Genomic DNA, 19,145 nt, shown 5'->3' on the forward strand with positions numbered 1-19,145 from the left:
GTCTCTTCATGCACTTCGATCACCATTCTGTATCCTACTAAATCATTTTTTACCAGTTCCTCACGATTTTGTAAGATAGTGATATTCCCATAGCATGAAGTGTATCACAAGTCTCCTTTTGACTTTAACAGATACTTTTTAAAAAAGCTTCTCAGAGTCTTTTAGTCAAATTAATTGTAAAGAGTCTCAAAAGCCTTGGGCCAATGACAATTCAACTCATTATCAATGCTTTCAGAAGCTGTTTTTTTTGTAATCAGGACTGTTCTGCCTGCTTTTAGTGGAAACAGGATGGCTATTGCCTTTGTCCATAGAGAGGAGGCTATGAAGATGGACCTCATTGTTTATTAGGTCAAGGTTTCTCTTCTTGATTCTGTCTGGACATTAGGTACTTTCAGAATATTAGCTTCAGATCTTTAATTTTCCGTTTCAACCAGTGTCACTAATTTACTTCTCTCTCCCTAGGACATCTTAGTTCTGTCTGTATTGATATTACATGCTGAGTTTTGTTTGAAAACAGGCTCTGATTCACTTCTGTCTGAGGGGTAGAGGCCTTCCACTGCCCTGCAGGCTGAGTGCCACCTCCTGTGAAGCTTTTACAGATTGCACAGTATTTGTCAGGCCTAACCCATCAGATGGGTGGTACAGATGGGTGGTACAAATGGGTATCCACCTTTTTCTCTTTGCAGGTGCACTGACCTCCTCCATTCTTCCCAATCACATGTAGTTTAACTAAGTTGCACAAAAGCCATCTTCCCCAAGGGACCTCAGGGCAATATGACTCTTGGAAGAATGCGACAAACAAAACACCTGAGTGTTAATATGTCTATAAATGCAGTTACTTTACTTCAGCTGTTTGCATTAAAAAGGATTACTAAACTTATGAAAGCTACATGAAAGTCAACTTGACGAACACCTCTGATAATTCTTTTTGTATATACAAAGAGTGGTATCTCACTGAAGACATTTTTTAAAATGACCAGCAAAGCATTAAAATAAAATTCAATTTACAGATCAGCAAATACAGACATCTAAAATGACTGGACACTTCTTGCTCCTCCAAGTACTTCGGGAAATTTGGTACCTTATGCCCATTGATACATTTAAAGTAGCAAAAGGCCTCTCAACCCTATTCCATTTTATATGTTTATCAAACTGATACTTCAAACTCTGCATGCCTTTTACCTTGGTAACTTTTCTACTCCTGCCTTGAAAAAATGTAGTTTTTGCTTCTATCACTCTTGGAGCAAGAGCTACTAAAACTCTCAACCTTCAGAGATTAGTTTTTTTCAGACAAAAGTCAGAGGTACCAATCCACACAGTACTCCAAAGGTGGTCTCACTAATGCCCTATTTTGCTGAAGCATAGCGTCACCACTTTTACGTTAATTTCTAGCATTTTGGGAGCTTTCCCAATTATTTGTTGTATATGTATTATCAGTATGATATGACTTAGGCACTACAGCATCCAGATTCCTCCATAATCTCTGACCTTGTAGATATTTTTCAAACATTTCAGGATTAAAATGGTCAATTTCACATTTTCCAACTCTGTTATTCACATCCCGTTGTCTCCTTTCCACTCTCTTGACAACTTACCTTCCTGTTTAGTTTAGTGTCACTAGCAAATTTAGCAACAGCTACATGTAAAGTCTAAAAATTACAATTGGCCTTTTTCATTTTTTCCTCAACATTTCTTTGAAGGAAATTTGACTTTTCCACTTGGTGATGGCTTTATCGTCAATCATCAGTGTCTCTCTGTTTGCCAGAGGTACATCAAAAAATAGATGGTGGACATTTGCAGACATTTTTCTTGTGAACTCACTTTAATGATGAGTTAATGGTGGCAACACTAATTTGTTGATATAAAGGTAAGCGGATTACGCCAAAACGGTTATGTTGGAGAAATAAATGACTGCAAATGCTGCAATCTACAACAAAAACAAAACCCTGGAAGAACTCAGTGGGTGAAGCAGCAGCGGTGGAGGCAAAAGGTAACAGTCAAAGCAACACTCACAACAAGCTGGAGGAACTCAGCAGGTCAGGCAGCATCTATGGAAACGATCAGTTGACGTTTCCACAGATGCTGCCTGACCTGCTGAGTTCTTCCAGCTTGTTGTGAGTGTTGCTTTGACCCCAGCATCTGCAGATTATTCTGTGTTTAGGTAACAGTCAACATTTCAGGTTGAGACCCTTCATTAAGACGGAGAGCACACAGGAAAGATTGCCAGTATATAGCTGTATGTAAAGGGGTGGGATTCAGGCACGTCCACCTGTTTGAACTCATTCACAACTGAACACCATTGCTCTTTGAAGATCCAGTGCTGAAAGATGAGTTTCTATAGCTTCCTAGCATTTGCAATTGAAAAATCTATCCACAAACTGCAAAAAAAAAAGAAACAAAGCAGGAAGAATAAGTACTAGATAACTTACATTTAAGCTACAAACAATTACATTTTAGTGTTTTCTACTATAAATGATTTAATTTAATATAATTTCGAAGGTGTGATTAAGCTCCTTCATAACTGGTAAGCCTGGCACATGGGCTAGCTAGTGTTACAGCATTATTTATGACCAGAAGGCTGAGTTGTGCAGGATGTGTTGTTCTCCGCCAATTAGACTGCAGCTGGCTTTGGTAAAGAAGCTCACAGGAGGGGATCTACTTAGTGTAAGAACAAGTTTAACCAACAGGTGACACCTCAGCACATGCTGCATATCAGCCTTACTATGATTGGGGCCATTATTCTGATGAAATTGATATAGCTAATTTTATCTTAATCTACTTCCATTATCGAGGAAACAAATAATCAAGTAACTGCATGACCCAGCTTCAGATGAATTAATTGCAAAGAAATGCGCTACAGTACTTGGCATCGAGGCATGTAAGAATCCATTATTCCGTTTAGAATGATTTTTGAACGGACACAATTGCCTAAAAGTCTTGCCTTGGGTAACTTTATCCCAGCCAACAGTACTTAAAGATTTATGCACATCATGAAATCAATACATCCAAACACTGACTTGTTTTTTTTACGCTCTTATAATTTAATTGCTTTACTTTTATGCAAAGCCAGGTAAATAATAACGACAAGCAAGCTGCTCTTCACACATTTAATTACAGAACTTTTGGGCAAAACTGTATATAACTGTATAGATTGTATGAATTCTCCAAGAATGTGAACAGGATAGTGGCATACTTCACTTGCTCAGCAGGGCACAAGTTAATAAATCTAAGTGTCTTAAATAAAATGCAAATATTTAGCAAGTAATTTTATGCATCTTTCTCTTTCAGGCATCAATTTGACAAAAATATGCATAAATAACTTCATTTTATTTTGCATCAATCAAAATTTGCAAGATTTTACTTGCTCTTGCCTACTTGACTACACTGGTAAAAATGTAGATGAGACTTTCATAGGATGCTCGTTAATATTACTGTAGTCATAAAAATGTTATCTTTGAATCATTATGCAATTTTCACAGTTAATTAGCAGCACTTGAGTCCCACACATACTACATACATAAAAAAAACACAAAATTTATTATCAAAAAGGCCATTTGATTATGAATCAAGGCAACACATCAATAAAAAAGATGTGGTTTCATCAGCATTGATTGCCTACATAAATTAAAACAGTCAGCTCTGGCAGCCTTATTTTCATTTTAATAGAAAAAGTGAAGCAATACTGAAATAGATATAAAACCTCATTTAAAAATAAAGAAACTCTTCCTTAATTAAAGGCAGAAATTTCATCATCCCCACAGTACTAGTACAAGAATGAATTGCATTAACAAAGTTGGTCAATATAGGCAGTAATATCACTGCATTATTTTTAAAAAGAAGAAATAAGTGAATCGATACCTAACTCATACTAACCTTGAAAATGATATTAATATCATATCTCAATTCTGAGTTTGTAGTCTATGAGAAATATTAAAATAGAAAAACTTTTCTGTTCAAAATTATACATGGAAAGTATCATCAGTTTGAAATACTTTTCCAGTTCATGTGGCAATATTTATTAAGTCATAAAAGCTACAACTTTTTGTTCAATTTAAATACCTCTGAAATATTTTAGATCCACACAAAAAATGTTCTTATAAGGAAGTTTAACAGTTGCAAAGCAAGATAGACTGCTTTTGTTCTTAAATGTTGACATGCTACAAAAATCAAAGAACATCACCAGCACAAACAATGACGGTGTTAGCACATGAAGATGGGTATATCTACAGTATATTACACTGTTTATTGTCTCATGTATACTTCAACACAGAAACTTTGATAACACTTTATATAAGGGCAAATACAGGGATATCCCCATCCACAATGGTCACCACCTTTAGTGTTACATAATAAAAGATTATGTTTAGGACCAAGAATCAGAAACCCGATCAAGGTAGAAAATAAGATGTTCTGATTCAAAGTTCAAAATTTGAGAGCAAATTTAGTGTTCAGTTTGTGTTTCCTCTGGCAGATTGTCATTTTCAAATGTCTACAATCAGAATCTGTGATTGTCTTCTATGGAAAAGATCCTGCTCGAGAAAAATGTGTAAACAATACGTAACTGTGAATAGCAGATATTTGGAAAAGTTTATGCAAACTTCCTGCTGCTGCTATTAAAACAGCTCAAATAATTCAATTAGAAATTAAATATAATAAATAAAACTCTTGGCTATTCAAATAACATGGATCAAAGAGCCAGACATGAGGAAGGGTCAACATTTTTATGTCATAACTCAAAAAGCACAATGTAGATTCTATTGGTCAACTCTGTACAATTGCAGGTAAGGTATCCCCATGTGGGGGGATTTATTCTAATTTGAGTGCCATATGAAGACAATTTTATAAATCATATCACCAGTTAAATAGTTGGTATAATATTTGAATACTTTTTTAAAAACACAATTAAAAGGATTTTAAAAGGAGTGTATTTTCCAGCGTATTTTCATGAGGTATCTTAAATTTAATGGCAGTAATAGACAAAGGCCAAAGCAGAACAAGATAGCCTCCTGCCTACCAATTTGGGGAAAAAAGGTTGTCAAAGTGGCACATAGTAGTTTCAGTGGATTGGTCCAGACACATTTAAATAGCAATGGAAAATTCAAAGCATCTTTTATGCCTTCCATTTCCCCATAGAGTAATAAACTCCCTTAAGGGTGATAAAACAAAGAGCAGAAATTGCACAGCTCATCTGGAAACACTTAAGCACTGACCTGAAATGTTTGTCAGTTACTTCAGAAATTGTGTTGACTGAGAATTTCAAATTCTATTTTAAGTATGATTAGTGCATATTGCTAACAGTTAAGTGATAATTATGAAAATCTAAATTTTAAAAGGGAATAGGCAGACCCAAAGCAGATGCATTTTGGACTGAATTTCTTGAAAAGGGATTACAATATTGTTTAAGTTTCATTAAATTACAAATTAATTTGTAAGACTTAACAGGATACTGTCCAAAGAATATCTTCAGCTTGTTTACCTTGCAACTAAGACAGCAATTAAGGCCATGAATTTAATTCATCATTTCAGTATTGCTCATTGACAAACATCTGAGGAAAGACTAAAGCAAACTTGTCAATTCTACTAGCCTATTTCCAACTTTGACAAATAGCACATTGAAAAGAAGTTCGACCAGAGTTCTCAAATAAAACCTTAAATATAAAACTAATTATTTACAATTGTTCTGCAATCAGAATTTGCTCAAATATATCTGGAAAAGTCACAAAACCAATGTGATATTAATGTGTAAAAGCTGATTTCCAGGGACTAGCCCAATATTGTCTTTTAGAAAAACTGATCAAGATAATGCAGATATAGTCTTCCCAGATATTGACAAACACGAGAAAGTTTGCAGATGCTCAAAATCCAAAGGAACACACACAAAATGCTGGAACAACTCAGCAGGTTAACCTTTAACATCTGTCGGACGATGCTGAGGATGTTCTACGAGTCTGTGGTGGCCAGTGCTATCATGTTTACTGTTGTGTGCTGGGGCAGCAGACACCAACAGAATCAACAAACTCATTCGTAAGGCCAGTGATGTTGTGGGGATGGAACTGGACTCTCTCACAGTGGTGTCTGAAAAGAGGATGCTGTCCAAGTTGCATGCCATCTTGGACAATGTCTCCCATCCACTACATAATGTACTGGTTGGGCACAGGAGTACATTCAGCCAGAGACTCATTCCTCAAAGATGCAACACTGAGCATCATAGGAAGTCATTCCTGCCTGTGGCCATCAAACTTTACAGCTCCTCCCTTGGAGGGTCAGACACCCTGAGCCAATAGGCTGGTCCTGGACTTACTTCCTGGCATAATTTACATATTACTATTTAATTATTTACGGGTTTATATTGCTATATTTATACTCTACTCTTGGTTGGGGCAACTGTAACGAAAATCAATTTCCCTCGGGATCAATAAAGTATGACTATGAGGTCAGGCAGCATCTATGGCAAAGAATAGATGGTCCACATTTTGGGCCAAGACCCTTTTTTTTAGAATATATTCCCAGATATTGATTTGCCATCTACTTGTAGAAACCATTTTGAAACCAGAGATGTAACATTGTCACCTTTCATTAAGGTATCCAGATAAAGTTATAAAGCCAGCATTAGATTTCTTGTCATATTCTATTAATACAATTCTATGATCTTTTAACAATTATAGCATTTAAAACATTTGTATCCTGTTCACTTAAATGTAAGCATTACATTGAATTCTTGAAAAATCTTCCATAAGGAAATTATATATCAGCCGATCAGTATTCAACAACCAACACGTCAGCAAATCACTTTACAAAAAATTACAGAATTTAAGCAAATCAGTTGTAATTAAGCTTATGAAGATGGAAGTGCTTAAATAACAATGCAAATGTTTTATATTTAAGATAATTCAGTTTTTAAAAAGCATCAGAATGCATGAATTCATAAATTATCCTGGTTAACATACTGGAACCTTGTGTGAAAGAAGCTTTATCACATTTTAATCCATATGATCGTAGGATTTTAAAATATAAATTTTAAAAGTTGCAAGAAAAAGTTTGTGAACCCTTTGTAATTACCTGGTTTTCTTCATTAATTATTCATAAAATGTTCATCTAAGTCACGATAATAGACAAACACAATCTGCCCAAACTAACAAACAATTGTATTTTTCAAGTCTTTATTGAATACATTGTTTAATTATTCACAGTCCAGGATGGACAAAGTAAGTGAACCATTGTATTTAATAATTGGTAGAATCTCCTTTAGCAACAATAACATCCACCAAACATTTCTTGTAGCTGCTGACCAGATTTGCACAATGGCAAGGAGGAATTTTAGACCATTCCTCCATACAAAGCTGTTTCAGATCATCAAAATTTCTGGGTAAACTTGCATGAACAGCCCTCTTCAAGTCATGCCACAGCATCTCAATTGGGTTAAGGTCTGGACTCTGACTCAGCCATTCCAAAACACTTTATTTTCTTTTTAAACTATCCTGTTGCTGATTAACCCTTCTGTTTTGTATCATTGTGATGTTGCATCATCCAACTTCTATTGAGCTTCAAGGGTTGGACCGCTACCTTGACATTCTCCTGTAAAATGTCTTGATACAATTTTGAATTATTTGTTCCCTCACTGATTGCAAGCTGTCCAGGTCTTGTGGCAGCAAAGCAGCCCCAAACTATAATGCGCCTTCCACCATGCTTCACAGTTGGCTGAGATTTCAGTGTTGGTGTGCAGTGCACTTTTCTCTCCAAACATTGCAGTGTGCATTTCTGCCAAAAAATTCAACTTTTGTCTCATCTGTCCACAGAACATTGTCCCAAAAGCATTGTGGAACATCCAAGTGGTCTTTTGCAAACTTGAGACATGCTGCCACGTATTTTTTTTTGGGAGAGCAGTGGTTTCCTCCATGGTGTCCTTCAATGAACACCCATTTTGTTCAGTGTTTTGATGATAGTGGAGTTCTAGAGATTCCTGCAGGCCTTTTGATGTTATCTTTGGGTTCTTTTTCACCTCCTTCAGCATTGCACATTGTACTCTTGGTGTGATCTTTGCAAGATGCCGACTCCTAGGGAGAGTAGCAACAGTACTGAATTTCCTCCATTTGTAGCTAGTTTCTCTAACTGACTGCTGAACACTCAGGTCTTTACAAATGCTTTTGTGGCCTTTTCCAGCTTCATGCATCTCTACAATTCTTCTTCTAATGTCCTCTGAAAGTTGATTTGATCAAGGTATGGTGCGCATCAACAGATCTTTCTTGAGAAGAGCAAGCTTTGTCAGTAACCTGACTTTGTGGTGTCTTTTTTATAGGGCATGGCACCTCTACAACCAACACCTCTAATCTCATCTCATTGATTGGCACACCTGATTCCAAATAGCTTTTGTAGAGACCAATACCCCAGAGGTCCACATACTTTTTTGAACCTAAACTGTGATTGTTTAAATGGTGCACTCAGTACTGACAAGAAGTAGTACAATTGTTTGTGCGTTATTATTTAGGCAGATCATGTTTGTGTATCATTGTGACTTGAATGAAGATCAGACCACATTTTATGAGCAACTAATACAGAAAACCAGGTAATTACAAAGGGTTCACAAATTTTTTTCTTGCAACTGTACACTATTTACTAGATTTAGTGAAATGAGATTTTATCCTAATATATTCCTGCAGGTGACATAATGAACAATACACTTCTCAACTGCATGCATGCAGTTTTAAAAAAGCTAATCTATTCCTGGAGAATATCATCTGTCAAGAATATGGGTAATAAAAATGAATGTAATGAAGTAATTTTTCTTCGATGTAGCACGTACACGTTGAATTTGATCAAATTACTAAGATTTTTTTGCATGTCTTTTAGCTTAAAATTTTTTCCTTAAACAGCACCCTTGCTTAATTTTTATCAAACCCATTTTTAAAAAATTCAGTACACTTAGTCCTCATTATCTGACAAGATACCATCTGCGGATTACATTCAGATTCATTTATTTATCACATGTACACTGAAGCATACAATTAAATACTTTTGTTTTGGCTAGCTAAGGATGTCCTGGGGGCAGTCCGCAAGTGTCACCGCACATTCTGGTGCCAACAGAGCACGCCCATAGCGCTCAGCAGAACGACACAAGTAACAGAAACAGCAGCAAGACAAGCCCCTTTCCTCCTACTTATCCACCCAACCAAACACAGACAGTCCTCCAACCCCAGAACAAGTTGATCCAGGCCTCCAGCAGACTCACAGATATCAGGCCTCAAAATTTCCCGGGGCACTTGTACTCCCAGGACATCAGCCTTCAGGCCTCGATTTCCTGACTTCTGATTGACTTTTAGGTTTTGATCTTGAGTACCGACCCCTGGTCTTGTCATTGTCAGGATCCCGAACTCCAGATTCTATGATGGAACCCCAAATTCCTGGCCTCGAACCCCAAACTTGCCAACCCATGCAGCTAGCGAGTCATCAGCCGTCATGCCTCCTTCCCCTTGACCTCCAAACCCTGTACCGGCCAACACTGGGGGACTCACTGACCTGGAAGGGGGCACAGGCGGGGTCAACAGCCCTTATCCCCACTGGTCTTCATCCACAGCGTTTGTTTGCGCAACATCCATCCATGGACGTCATGTCCACATTGCTAGCCTTCAATGCAGAGAGGAGGCAGAAACTATGGCCTGACATCTAATGCCCCTACATCCCTGTCCCTAAACTCTAACCTGACTCCAAACTCCCCTCTCTGTCACTAAAAACAACCCTATGAACCTAAAAAAACAACTAAGTCTGAGCCAGATGGAGATTGCAGCTTGGTACCATTTGGACCGGAACCTTCTAATTTTTTACATATGCACAAAGTTAACCCCAATTTCCATCTTAATTTTTTTTGGATATACTTATATTCATGTTCCTGTTAAGGAACCAAGTATTATCTGTATATACAGTAATCAGTTTTGTGACAACTTGTGTTAAGTACACCTTACTGTGTACTTCCCTAATATTTGACTACATAGCTGCATAGCTGCCTTTGATTACATAGTTGCGCCTTGCTTTTTTCAAACCAATCAATGCTTGTTGTTATTGAAATTACTTTATTAGCAAATAATTATTTCTTTTTCGGTATTTAGAAACTTTTGTGTGCATTAATACATGGTAATGGTTTTAGAATATATTTGCATATATTTGGGGAGTGCTTTCTGTAATGGCATCCATGAATTTTTTTGTTATGAACAAGAAGTCCACACTCTTACCCCTTGTGAATAATGAGGACTTAGTGTGTGTCATGGTGTGGGCACATGGCCAAGTGGTTAAGGCATTTGACTAGCGACCCAAAGGTCGTGAGTTTGAGCCCCAGCCGAGGCAGTATGTTGTGTCCTTGAGCAATGTCACTGACACTGCAATGACACTGGTGCCAAGCTGTATCGGCCCTTGCCCTTCCCTTGGGACACCATCGGTGTTCTGGAGAGGGGAGACTTGCAGCATGGGCAACTGCTGGTCTTCCATACAACCTTGCCCAGGCCTGCGCCCTGGAGAGTGAAGACTTTCCAGGCGCAGATCCATGGTCTCGCAAGACTAACGGATGCTTTTATTTATTTAGTGTATGTAATTTATAACATGCTTCATATTTGCTATATTATTAAAAGATCATTGCAACTTATCTGCAATTCTGTGATACAAATGATTCTGGAATTCGATTACTGTCTCCATTCTCTAAGATCCTCTGGTAGTTAATAAATTTCAAAGTCAGTATTTGGCTAGGCACACAAATAAGCAGCAGTGAAGTTGTACATTGAAATTTTTGGCCTACTTTAAAAGAAAAGAAAAATTTGTATCTTCATAAACTACGGCGATATTTCACATATATACATGTTGCCAACACTGTTATACCCAGTACTGCTATTACTACTGGTGATAAAGTTAACTTGCTGCTTTGATTATTCTTGACTACCTGAAAGAAAAAGATAAAATGTATTAGTAGACTCTCAGAAGATCCCTAAACTGAAGGCTATCTTCAAAGGTCAATTTAATCACCCTTAGCTTTAAGTCAATTACCATTCGGATGCTAACATGTCAATTAACTTTCACATTTTATACATATGACTCACTGAAACTATGCCAACTCTCAAAGCACATTCATCAGTCCCATTTCCATACATACATCCCTATAGCTCATTCTTTCTCACACACTAATTAACAAGCCCCCTCCATCATGCCCCAATTCTCCTGCATTTACAGTGATAAGTAACTTCCCAACATACATAGTGCACTCTAAACTGTTGGGAATTTGTTAGCAGGGAAGTGGAAGAGCTCCACTCTCCTTGGCTGTTAACAATTTCCCGTCTTTGAGATGCAGGAGGAAACTAGATTACTTAGTGGAAACCCACATGGTCAAAAGGAAAACATGTAAGGTCTGCACAGTATGAAGTCAAATACTGGGTTACTGCAGTTTTATGACAGCGGCATTAACTGCTGCACTGAGAGGGGAGGGAACGTCGACTCAGACCATGAGAGGCCTGCATTGGGCATTTTCATGCCTTACAAGGCGCAGATTGGAAGTCTGTGTGGGGCGCCACTCCTCACACAGACACTAGAGCAATGTGTGGTTAAGTGTCTTGCTCAAGGACACAAACACGCTGCCACAGCTGAGGCTCAAATTAGCGACCTTCAGATCACTAGACGAATGCCTGAACCATTTGGCCACATGCCCATCACAAATGCTGCACTACTGCTGGAAAACACCCATGAAAAGTGAATAAAATTCAACAGTGATGTCTTTAAGATATCAATTCCAAAGTACTAAGAGTATTTAATGAAAAGCAAAGCCAGGTCGGTGTTTTTGCTCAGAGGACCAGGCTGCACTTGAAGTTTTTTTGTTGGTAAATTAACTTAGTTCAGTGGATAGTAAGTATCACATAGTAATAAAATAGATGCAACTGTTTGGCTTCAGTTACTTAGTGCACTCTAAACTGCTGGGAATTTGTTAGCAGGGAAGTGGAAGTGTTCCACTCTCCTTGGCTGCTAATTTCCCATCTGTGGTATAATACATGGGGACTGTATTGTTTCACAATCTGTAATCAGCTATGGTTCATCATTTTTGACCCTGAGATGGTGTTCCCTTAAGAAATGAAATACATTGGGAATAATCTGTGTGCCCTAGTTAACGAAGTTACCGCAAGACACTGAAGCCAAAACCAGATTGTTTGGCAAGATGGATCAAAATAAAAGTCAATTAAAAAATTAAAGCAATTAGCCCACAATTTTAATTAGTCCTAGTTTTTATTTTCTGCAATAGAATAAAATGCAGAATACAGGTTTCCCCCGCTATCCGAAGGTACAGCGTTCCTATGAAACAGTTTGTAAGCCGGAATGTCGTAAAGTGAATAAGCAATTACCATTTATTAATATGGGAAAAAATTTTGAGCGTTCCCAGACCCAAAAAATAACCTACAAAATCATGCCAAATAACACATAAAACCTAAAATAACAGTAACATATAGTAAAAGCAGGAATGATATGATAATTACACAGCCTATATAAAGTAGAAATACTTTTCTGCAGCACTGTCTAGCACAGTGAAAATCTCGTGGAAGCGCTCTCGACAGAAACATGGCGCAAGCATTCTCGGCAGAAACACTCTCTCCAGTAACCTTTAAGCTATGAAGCTGCCAAATCATACCAAATAACACATAAAAATACACAGCCTATATAAAGTAGAAATAATGTATGTACAGTGTAGTTTCACTTACCAGAATCGGGAAAACTCCAATAAATTGCAGTTTCATCACAGTTAAACACTTGCTTATATGAATAAACACCTGACGCAAACAGCAATCGCCTCTGATCTGGGCTGACATTTACATGCCGGGCAGCACCTAATTAATTAGCTCGTTTATTTCGGCTTTTTTGTTAAAGATGTTCTGGCTGCATTCTGACTACCGCTGCACCCCTGCATGCTTCGCGGCAATGTATCGGTCCGCGGCCCGGAGGTTGGGGACCACTGTTTAAACTATAAAGCTGCCCTCACCTCAGAAACTGATCAAACCACCCATGACTACCTTTAAATTCCACTTTCGCAACACTTTCATCACCATCATCCAGTGCTGTTTCAGCTTATTAAAAAGACTGACTGATTTCTCCTTAAGTATAAGAAAACTTAACAGAACACCACACTCTGTACACCCATCAATCCACTCAAGCAATAGACTTTCCATTTTATCCATTATTGGATGCCGACTAAGAGAGACCACTTTGCTACGAGCAGAACCAACAAACATTGGCAGCTTTCAAAATTCTTTCTCTCTGCATATAAATAGTGCAAATGGTGGACGCAGGCAAGTTCAACGCACAGACAATATCCTTACTTCGTTCACTACGATCGAAACACTTAATTATGTCTAGTTTTAAGAGCTCGTAACACCCTTAAGAGCTCTTTTAGGCTTTTCCAATACCTTAGAACTCATCTTGCTAACGGATGCACAAAATAAATCGAGATAAAGCACATGTTTAAGCAATGCCAGAATGCAGTTCCGGGGGAGGAGCTTGGCTGTTCGGGTGCGCGCTGCCTTTTTTTGCACCCTGCTTTTTCTTGTAACAGTGAAAACACCTTCTGTTAGCGAAAACAAGTAACTAACGTAGGTCTTTCGTAACAGCGAGGTGTCGTAAAGCGAATGTTCGGAAAACAGGGGCCACCTTTAAGTGGGAGGCCTGATTTGGATCTCATTTTTTGATCTTGAGTTCTAAAACCTTACTATGAATCTGCACTTTAGGAAAAAAGTCACAACAAAGTGGACTAATGTGTGTGCATTCACCAACCATGAGGATGTTTGCTCACTCAACTGTGCCTTTGGATGATTCAGTGCATCACTGAAAGATATTCTTTTTAAGGACCAACTCCAAAGAATTTGCATTTAAATAGTGGATTTCACAATTTTAGAATGTTCCAAGCTGCATAACCACTTAAGTAAACTAAAATACAATTTCAATTATAAACACAGTGGCCAGGATAAATACTGCATAAACTACAGGAACAGCAATGTGATAGGGACTTAACAATCTGTTTAAGTAACTCCAGCATCTGGAGAACCTCTTGTTTTTATGCTTTAGTAACATGGTTGACTATAAATACTAAACAAGACATTGCAAGGGTTAAAATGCAGGGAACTGCAAATGCTGGAAATACTCAGTAGCTCTGACAGCATCTGTGGAGAAATCAGATATTACACTCCAGAACAAATGATCTTTTACAGGAACTAATAAAAGTTCACTGAACTGAAGTATTGACTGTTTCCTCTCTGCAGTCATGCTACCTGATCTGTGGAGTATCAAGGTTCTTTGTTTCACTAATCTGTACTATGTATAAGTGTCAGTGCTTACATATCTGCAGTGCAATTTAAATCTACAAACTTCTGACTCAAAAGAATGACTAATATAACTAAGCCAAAACTAACAAAATAACTTAAGTGAGTCCTTTCAGGCAACATTACTCTAGCCAAATGGCTATTTGGCAGTAGGATCTTCAAAACAATATCCACATTTCAAAAAGCTCAAATAGAACATGGCCCTTCAGGATTCCCCTAAAAATAATGCAATAATATCTGAGGCAATTAGGAAAGGGAAGTTGGCTGATCAACATACAGACTTAACATTCACACATTTTACCTTTTTTAAAACCAACAGTGTCACCACATCACCAGAATTTCTAAATATTTCCACCGCCTCCTGATGAGTCACATTGGAAAGCTCTCGCCCATTGATCTAATTTATAAAAAGAAATATTTTTACATTACTGATGGAGTTAGGACATGTTATATGTAATCTAAAATAAGTTGTCATGGACTGGTTAATACAACTAATTAACCCGGCTAACGATCAACATTGGCGCATCTCAAGGATGTATGCTTTGTCCACTCTCTACTGTCTCTATACCCATTACTGTGTGGCTAGGCATAGCTCAAATGCCATCTATAAATTTGCTGATGATACAACGATTATTGGCAGAATCTCAGAGATGAGAGGGCATTCAGGAGTGAGATATACCAGCTAGTTGAGTGTTGTCACAGCAATAACCTTGCACTCAACGTCAGTAAGACCGAGAGCTGTTTGTGAACTTCAGAAAAGGTAGGACGAGGGATCACAAACTTATCCTCAGAGGGATCAAAATTGGAAAGAGTGACCAATTTCAAGTTCCTGGGTGTCAAGTTATCTGAAGATCTAACCTGGTCAACATACCTATGTGGCTATAAAGGCGGCAAGACAGCAGCTATATTTCATTAGGAGTTTGAGGAGATTTGATTCGACTCCTAACACACTCAGAAACTTTTATAGATGTACTGTGGAGAGCATTCTGGCAGGCTTCATCACTGTCTAGTATGGGGGGACTATTGCACAGGATCAAATGAAGTTATAGAAAGATGTAAAATTAGCTAGCCGCTGTAGTATCCAAGACACCTTCAAGGAGCGGAGTCTCAGAAAGGCGGCGTTCATCATTAAGGACCTCCATCACCCAGGACATGCCCCCTTCACACTGTTACCATCAGGAAGGAGGTACAGAAGCCTAAAGGCACACACTCAGTGATTCAGGAACAGTTTCTTCCCTTCTGCCATCTGATTCCTAAATGGACAATGAACCCACGAACACTTTTATTATTTCTGTTTTTGCACTATTTTTAATTTAACTATTTAATATGCATATATATACTTGGTGTAATTTAGTTTTTTCCTATATTACAATGCATTGCATTGTACTGCTGTCACTAAGTTAACAAATTTCACGACATCTGGTAGTGATATTAAACCTGATTCTGATTAACCTTGCAGGGATGTAGAGACGTGCAAGTACAACAGAGCAGCAATTGCCCAAATATCAATATGCTAAGATTAAGTTTAAAGTTCAAAGTACTTTTATTAAGGAATGTATACATTATACAAACCTTGAGATTAGTCTCCTCACAGGCAGTCACAAAACAAAGAAACCCCCAAAAAATTTTAAAAGACCAAACACGCAATGTATAGAGTGAAAAAAAAATGTGCAAACAACAGAAGTAAGTAAATAGCATTTAGAATGAAAATGAGTCCATAGGTACGAAGCCTGGAGCAGCTAGAGCTGGCCACAGCCTCAGCTCAGTGCAGTAAACGTAGAAGAGCCCTCAGACACAGAGCATGGAGTAGCCAGAACAGACCACAGCCTCAGCCTCAGTACAGCACAGAACTGAGTAAACGTCACAGAGGAGTGAGTAGAACTGGCCCGAACCTCACCTCTTGTCCTGACACCCTGCCTTTTCAATTCATCGGGCCTGGTGTTTAAATTGTCTAAACATTGGGTTGTTCCTCACACTAAGATCTGGGCCCTGTTGCATCGATACGCTCTGGGCCTGGACCCCACCACCACGTTTCAGCCTGTTCCTGACCTTTCCAAATCTGCCTGGCGCTTAGATAAATCAAACCTCGCTTTCGGTTTAGATTGACGGGCCTTGAATCTGCCTCTCCTCTGCTCCGACTTTGCTCAGCTCCACTTGCCCTGACTTTGCCTCGAATATGCTTCGCACCCACACACTTCAACCCTCAACTCAGCCTCGCCTTTGCTTGCCTCTGTGGTGATCATTTACCATAAACTTTACAAGGAAAAGTTTTGTTAATAATGTATTTAGTTGTATTCTATGTTTTGTTTACCGCCAGTAAGTAGTCGCTGGGCTTCACCAGTGCCAACTTAAACTAGAAGATTAAAAGGTTATATGAAGTGGATAATCCCCAATATGTATTCAAAGGAATTTTAACCAGTATGTTCTAAGCTCAACTGAGGAAAGGACATTGCTGAATCTGGTAATGTGGAATGAGGTGAACCAAATGGCAATGGCATTTGAAGAATGATCATTTTAAGGCTTAAACAGAGGATGGCAAGGAAGTCAAACAAAATTGGAAGAACACTCACAGAGAAATATAAGAGGAGGCAGGGCATTTAAATCTGAGAGCCTGCTCAGTCACTGAACATAATCAAGGCTGATCTATAGTCCACATCATACTACCATTCTCCTCATTCCTCAACGCCTTATGCCATAAGTAACATGGCATCTATAGCCCTCTGAGGTGGAAGATTCTACATCATCAGTGCAGAAACAACTTCCTCTCAGTCCTAAATGTCTCGCCTTGTACTCTGGGTCCAAAGGCTCTTAAACTACCCCCTTCTCTAATATCCTCCAGCAAGGGGAAAGAAACCCCTTCAACTAGTTCATCTAGCCCAGTTTATGAACTAGATTCTTTACGTTTCAGTAAGATCTTCCATCATTCCCCTAGGGTCCACTGAACATGGGCTTTATCAAACAACTACCTCATTACCTGATAGTTACTCAATCCTAGCAATTAATGTGGCAAATCTTCCTGCATTCCCACTATTACAAGGACATTCTTCCTTTGGAAGGATGAATGAGATGGCACAGTCAAATAGTTCAAAAGTAAATTTATTATCAAAGTACATATATGTCATCATATACAATCCTGAGATTCATTTTCTTGTGGGCATTCACAGTAAGTACAAGAAACACGATAGAATCAATGAAAGACTGCACCCAACAAGACAGACAAACAATGTGCAAAAAACAACAAATGTGCAAATGCAAAAAGAAAGAAACAATAATAATAATAAATAAGCAATAAATCTCAAGAACATAAAATGAAGAGTCCTTGAAAGTGAGCCCATAGGCTGTGGGAATAGTTCAGTGATGGGGTGAGTGAAGTTATTCCCTCTGGTTCGAGAGCCTGATGGTTGAGGAGTAATATCTGTTCCTGAACTTGGGGTGGTGTGGGTCCTGAGACCTTCTGTGCCTCTTTTCTGATAGTAGCAGTGAGAAGAAAGCATGGTATGGATGGCAGGGGTCCTTGATTTATGCTGCTTTCCTGCGACAGCGCTCCTTGTAGATATGCTCAATGGTGGGGGGGTTTTACTTGTGATTGACTGAGCTGTATCCACTTTCTGTGGGCTTTTTTGTTCAAGGGTATTGGTTTTCCGGCACCAGGCCTTGATGCAACCAGTCAGTATACTCTCCATCACACATCTATTAGAAGTTTGTCAAAGTTTTAGATGACATGCCAAGTCTTCACAAACGCCCAAGAAAGTAGAGGCATTGTTGTGCTTTCTTCACAATGGCACATATTTGCTGGACCCAGTACAGATCCTCTGAAATGATAACACAGAGGAACTTAGAGTTACTGACGCTCTCCTCTTCTGATCCCCAGATGATGACTGGCTCACTGACTTTTGGTTTCCTCCTACTGTAGTCAATAATCAGCTCCTTGGTCTTGCTGACATTGAATGAAAGGTGTTGTGGCACCGATCAGCCAGATTGTCAATCTCACACCTATATGCTGATTCGTCACCACTCTTGATTTGGCCAACAATAATGGTATCATCAGCAAACTTATACAGTGGCATGCAAAAGTTTGGGCACCCCTGGTCAAAATTTCTGTTACTGTGAATAGCTAAGCAAGTAAAAGATGACCTGATTTTCAAAAGGCATAAATATAAAGATGACACATTTCTTTAATATTTTAAGCAAGATTACTTATTTATTTCTATCTGTTACAGTTTCAAAATAACAGAAAAGGAAAAGGGCCTGAAGCAAAAGTTTGGGCACCCTGCATGGTCAATACTTAGTAACACCTCCTTTGGCAAGTATCACAGCTTGTAAACACTTTCTGTAGCCAGCTAAGAGTCTTTTAGTTCTTGTTTGGGGGATTTTCGCCCATTCTTCCTTGCAAAAGGCTTCTAGTTCTGTGAGACACTTGGGCCATCTTGCATGCACTGCTCTTTTGAGGTCTATCCACAGATTCTCGATGATGTTTAGGTCGGGGGATTGTGAGGGCCATGGCAAAACCTTTAGTTTACGCCTCTTGAGGTAGTCCATCATGTTCAGGATCATTATCCTGTTGTAGAAGCCATCCTCCTTTCATCTTCAACTTTTTTTTTACAGACGGTGTGATGTTTGCTTCCAGAATTTGCTGATATTTAATTGAATTCATTCTTCCCTCTACCAGTGAAATGTTCCCTGTGCCACTGGCTGCGACACAAGCCCAAAGCATGATTGATGCACCCCCCACCATGCTTAACAGTTGGAGAGGTGTTCTTTTCATGAAATTCTGCACCCCTTTTTCTCCAAACATACCTCTGCTCATTGCGACCA

The 19,145-nt window shown here is 38.6% G+C and overlaps 1 protein-coding gene across 1 annotated transcript in view; it reads right to left on the minus strand.

Annotated features, from left to right (window-relative positions):
• Positions 1-2,203: 2,203 nt before the first annotated feature.
• Positions 2,204-19,145, minus strand: part of synj2bp (synaptojanin 2 binding protein) — a 30,826-nt gene continuing 13,884 nt past the window's right edge. Inside the window, 2 exon segments of the mRNA XM_063052196.1 lie at positions 2,204-10,921; positions 14,632-14,727. Coding sequence (XP_062908266.1) covers positions 10,808-10,921; positions 14,632-14,727 — 210 coding nt within the window. The 3' untranslated portion in view covers positions 2,204-10,807.

This window comes from Mobula hypostoma, chromosome 1 (assembly GCF_963921235.1).
Source record: "Mobula hypostoma chromosome 1, sMobHyp1.1, whole genome shotgun sequence".
Taxonomy (NCBI): Eukaryota; Metazoa; Chordata; class Chondrichthyes; order Myliobatiformes; family Myliobatidae; genus Mobula; species Mobula hypostoma.